Consider the following 5,473-nt stretch of genomic DNA (forward strand, 5'->3'; position numbering starts at 1 on the left):
CCGCCACCACCCGCTTCTGCCATTCAATGGAGGACGGTCTGCTGGAAATCATGACCAAGGACGGCGGCGACATGCCGACTCCTCTGGAGGTGTCCACCGTGCCGGCCGTGGGGGACGTGATCTCCGGGGAGTACAACGGCGGCATGAAGGAACTGATGGAGCACCTGAAGGCCCAGCTGCAGGCCCTGTTTGAGGACGTGAGGGCCATGCGGGGGGCCCTGGACGAGCAGGCCTCGCACATCCAGGTGCTCTCGGACGACGTGTGCGCCAACCAGAGAGCCATCGTCTCCATGTGCCAGATTATGACCACGGCGCCCCGCCAAGGCGGCTTGGGTGTGGTCGGCGGCAAAGGGAGCTTCCCAGGTTCCCCCCCAAAGCTGGAGACCCCCACGCCTGGAATCGGGGACAACGGCTTACTGGGTCGCGATCCGGAGGACGAGGAAGAAGAGAAAGAGATGCCCAGCCCCGCCACACCCACCAGTCACTGTGAGCGCCCCCAGAGCCCCTGTGCTGATCTCCTTGTGGGGGACGGGCCACTTGTGGAGCCCCTCGACCTGCCTGACATTACTCTACTGCAGCTGGAGGGCGATGCCTCCCTGTGAGGGCACTCCGCAGGGACACTACCTTCCTGGGCTGGCTTTGGGTTTCCGAGTGCGTGACGCGAGGGGACTGAAAGGCGCGGTGCAGCATGCTTAACTTAGACAGCTGCTCTTGTGGGTCAGGCAGAGAGAGACTCCCTCCAGGAAGGATTTGTAGGGTGAAGGACTTTGGGAGCATCAAGAATCCTTTCTGCCCAACCAAGCGAATCATAGCAAACTGCGGAAAGGTGAGGTTCCGGGAGAGGAAGCGCTCATCTCTGGACTCCCATAGTCCCCTACCCTGCCCTTTCCCCCTCCCCAGGCAACAGGAGACTCCCTTAATTGTGTAAATAAAATTCTGCTTTTTCTATTCTGAAAAAGGACTTATGTAGGACTATGGCAAATAATCTCTTAACGATTTACCTAGAAATTAAGGAATTGGGGTATTCTGTTCTGGCAACAGGAAATTTACCCTTCTGCTGAAATCCAAGATACTCTGTGCTCTGCAGAAGCCTCTCCCCCTCACATCTCTGCAGCTGCTGATTGGTAAAGGAAGCTTGAGGAGGGAACTGCGGCCCTAGGAATCTGGGTGAATGGAGTTCCAAGGGCCCCTGGGCTGGGAGGAGCTGGCTGTGAATGTGCATGAAGACTAATAGCTCAGCCTCTAGGATTTTGCATGCAGAGCGGATCCTGCCTTGTCACTGACTTCATCTGAGATTGCTGTTCCACTCACTGGGGCTTAGAGAACAAAGAGGCCAGTTCACAGGCAGAGACTTGGGGGTGCTCAGCAGCAGCCCAGATTTAGGGGACATTTGAGGGACTCTTGGGGGTTGCAGCCAAAAACTGTCTCTCCTGGCTATACCTGCTTAACTTCAGTTCCTTTTTCTGTCAATATATCCCTGCCCGCTGCCTCTCGGTGTTGCCTCCATAATGTCTTGTGTGTGTTATGTGTGTCTACTTGTGTAGTAGCGTGTGAGCCCTGAGGGGCAGGGCTTGTGGCTCTGGTGTTAGGTTCAGGAGGCTTCAGACCCTTCTGTGAGCCCCAAGCTATCATGGCGCTTCTCCCCACCCCTACCCCACCCCAACCAGGGCATGGAGCATGTGGCTGTCCTGAGATTCCTTTACTGATGTGCCTCCCTCCCACCTCCTCAAGTGGTGACTTTGTGTGCCCTTCCTCCTCCTTTGTGTATTCCTTTTCAATGCTTTCCTTGGTGGTAACTTTAATAAAAAGGCGTCATCTCCCCTCCTTGCTGACTGGTACTAGAAGGATGTCAGGGTGGGACTTCTGGGCCCACTGCATGGACCAGGACTTAGTGGGACCAGCAGGGACCATGCCTTCCCTCCAGGCTCTGTGCTTTCAGGTCCAAGGAGTTGACTGTCCCTGCTTTGCTTGGGACAGGCATTGCCAACTCTACTTGCTTTCCCTCTGTTCTTAACCTTGACCTCAAGCTGGAGATTGGGGAAAGAGGGGCAAGTGTTGAGACTCCCAAGCTAACAATGGGTTTTTAGTAGCCAGAACTCTAAATGTGCAAGAGACTGTTTTTCAGTGAAGCATCCGCCCCTGGGAGATGATTTCCAAATCTGGGTCCTAGAATGACCCAGAACAAGTATGACACCTGTTCCATGGAAGGAGTAGGGTGGGGGGGTTTGTTCTAGAGGGATTGCCGGGGATCTCAGGGAGTAGAGTGACACATCACAAAGGAAATCACAATAATGAACGGCCTCAGGCCTCTAGTGGAGAGTGCCAGTAAGGTGTTCCCCCAAAGGGCTTATTCTAACACTGCTCTAGTCCACTCCCTTGGGTAATGGAGATTTCCTGAGGTTGCCCCTGAAGGAAATTAGAGAACAGAATGAGCTGGGATGGTGTGTGTGTGTGTGTGTGTGCACGCGCGTGCGCCTGTGCTTTCTGCTCCTTGCTTCAGAGTGGTAGAAAAAGCACTGAAGGTACAGGCACAGATCTGGGCTTGAATCTCAGTTCCAGCACTAAATCACTGCTTGAGACCTGGATGTGTAAAATGGGGATAAAAAGTTGTTGAGGAGAAAAATATATAAGACTCTAGAAAGTCTTGTGCAATTATGAGTTTCCTTATAGTTCTATTGGGATAGTGGGTAGTGGCGACTGGCTCTTTTGGGAAAAGAAAACTACCCAGGGAAGGTTCTAGAAACTCTGTTTTTAAAATAATCATCCCTATATAAAGAGCCTTATTCTTTAGAATTAGATATTCTATCTAGGTAGCCTAATTCAAGTCATCTAATTTATCTAAGTCTGACTTCATCTAAAGAATTCGAATTCTTTAGAGTTAGATAGAATTAAGGAAAGGGGAATAGTCATGTAGCTATGGGCCAAAAAGTTTTTGGAGACCAGCCAGTCCTGTACACATAGGAAGACTTGAGTTTTACAGTGGGTGAAGAATGTGTGCTGGGAACCCTAAAGGGAGCAGCTGAAGGATATAAGCAAGGAAGTGTCCCTGAAGACTGAGAGGTAGGTTCCTATTATAGTTCTAGCCTTCAGCACTAAGAACAATGATAGCTGTCATTTATTGAGCACTTATTATATATGCCAGACACTGTGCCCAATTTTATCTCCCAAAAATCTTATGAAATAGGTAATATTATTATTTCTCATAACAGTTCAGAAACAGACTCCAAAATCTTGCTCAAGGTCACAGGCTAGTGCTCAGCAGAGCTGGGACTTGAACCTAGGTTTGTCTGACTTAAAAGATCTCTAGATGGGAACCACTCTGCTAATTGCTCTCTTATTTGGATCTACAGAGAAGGCCCTTTATTTCCCCAATCAAGAGCCTAAAAGAATCCTGAACAGGAAATAACCTTAGTTTTAGTCACTTTTCAATTTCTCAGTTGGAACAAAACAAATGCAGTTCAGATTTTGTTTAGTGATCCTTCCCAGAGTCCAGTGGGTACAATAATAGCACCAAGAAGATGGCTTTCTGAATCTGCTCCTCAAGAGAAAGAAGCAGATACTTCCCAGCATATCCTGACACAGCTGCATTCTTGTGCTTCTTTTCCTTTCCCTGTAATGCAGATTCTTCCAGACTGACATGATTTCCAAGGGTAGTTTAGCCCTTTAGCCTCTGTAGAAAGTTCTTTGAGTCCTTTAATCCTTTTCTCCATTTCAGTTTCCTTTCCTGTGTCCACTGTGTCCTCAGACTTTCGCCACAGAACCTCTAGAAGTTCTCTAGTTAGTCTTCCAAGTCTAGACTAACTAGATACAAATTTCCCCAGCAAAAAAGCAATTCTTCCACCTTCTGCAGTCACCTGCACCAACATCTCATAGGGATGTAGCACAGGTTGGTCTACTAAATCCTCCATCTTCCCTATGCCCCACTTTCCTCCTGTAATGCCCTTCATAGATGAGTTTCAGCTGGATTCCTAAGCGGGGATGGACACATAAGGAGGGGTCACTACTGAACTCTAAGGAGCTAAAATTGAATGCAAAATCATGTAAGTCTATATATTCTCTAGAGAGAAGGTCCATTGTTTCTATTCCTAAAAAGTAAAAATTAAAAAAGAATCACTGAGATAAAAGGTAATGACACTTTTAGACTTGAAAAATACCAAAGAAGAAATGACCCTGTGTGAAGCTGATGCTCCTAGCACCCTTGCCGCCACAGTACTGTCCACATTGAATTAAAATCTTCATGTAAATCTTACTATTCAGCACCTTTTCAATAAATTCAAATTACATTAACAGCCATTATGGGCTAAAAATCCTGTCTCCCATTCCTTACAAGTCTGCTAGTACTTGAAGTTGGCTGGAGCACTGCTGATGTAGTAGAGGTGAGGAAATAGCCCTCTCCGTGGCTTCATGCTGTGTTTCATATTCGGACCCAACATAGTGCTACCCTTAACTCATCACAACTCTTTCAGTTTCTGGCACTCCCATCTCTCACCAGTTTCGGGTCTCTCTCAGTGTTAGCTAAGATACACATTTAGCCTGGTACAACTAAAATCTGCTCTTAGAGAAATTAGGTTTTCTTTTCCCTAAGAGCTGCAAACTGCTTTCCAACACGAACATGAAGTTTTATATAACCTCAGTATCACCACAGGTTGTGGCCTCTGCTTGATACGTATTTAAAAAGATATGTATAATGTTGTCCCAGAACTAAGGAATAGTTCTTTCCCAAATAAATGTGAAGTCTATACTTCTCATAAGACATAAGGTTGCTTGTATCTTTGAAAAGGCCAGTTTTCATAAGCATCTTTCTTCATCTGCATGCTCAGAAATTCAGCCAGGATCCCTGCTACAGGAAGAAACGATGTGCAAGTACAAAAGGCATGTTCTTGAATCTTTTATGCCAGCTACCACCCCTCAGATTGTCCTCAGAAAGTGAATTCCCTTAGAAAAACAGCCTTTTGCTTGGAAGCACTGTGCTTATAGAAGGAAGCTTGCTCTGTAAATAATGCTGTCATGGTGCCACCTGTCGAGGAATAGGGACATTACAAGGGGAGCCTTGAAGGGAATTTATGGCTTTCACTTCAGCAAGCAGTACCAAATGCTTACTAAAGGCCTGGCTCGTGGCCAAATGGTGGGTGGCAGGGAGAAACAGGAAATTGAATAAATAGAATGCATTTGAAGAATGTAAAAAACAACTGCAGTAAACTCCTAACTGGTCTCCCCTGCCCTCTCTCACAGACCCCCAATCCAAAAGTTAATCCTCCTAAACCAGAGGTCTGAACAATCATTCTGCTCAGAAATCTGCCCAGTGTCCCCAGGACTTCCTAAATTAAGTATACTAATTAGGAAGGTGGAGAAAGTCAAAGGCTTCCCTAATCATGCTCCGGCACATGTTTTTTTACCCATATATTTCATTTCCCATTTACATTTTTCTAGACACCATCCTAGCAGATCAAAGCTGGAAACAAACACGGGAAAT

General features: G+C 47.0%; 1 protein-coding gene across 1 annotated transcript; it reads left to right on the top strand.

The window, feature by feature from the left end:
• The first annotated feature begins 18 nt into the window (after positions 1-18).
• On the top strand, positions 19-1,814 carry CCDC184 (coiled-coil domain containing 184). The gene has a single exon (XM_003793582.2). It carries the CDS (start codon positions 27-29, stop codon positions 600-602), a length of 576 nt encoding a protein of 191 aa, XP_003793630.1. The 5' UTR covers positions 19-26; the 3' UTR covers positions 603-1,814.
• Positions 1,815-5,473: the final 3,659 nt, after the last annotated feature.

Source organism: Otolemur garnettii, unplaced genomic scaffold (assembly GCF_000181295.1).
Source record: "Otolemur garnettii isolate 467f Iridium unplaced genomic scaffold, OtoGar3 scaffold00070, whole genome shotgun sequence".
Taxonomy (NCBI): domain Eukaryota; kingdom Metazoa; phylum Chordata; class Mammalia; order Primates; family Galagidae; genus Otolemur; species Otolemur garnettii.

Bases quoted from the DNA above. Each gene is read 5' to 3' on its own strand.
- CCDC184 (XM_003793582.2), top strand. From the start codon at position 27: ATGGAGGACGGTCTGCTGGAAATCATGACCAAGGACGGCGGCGACATG.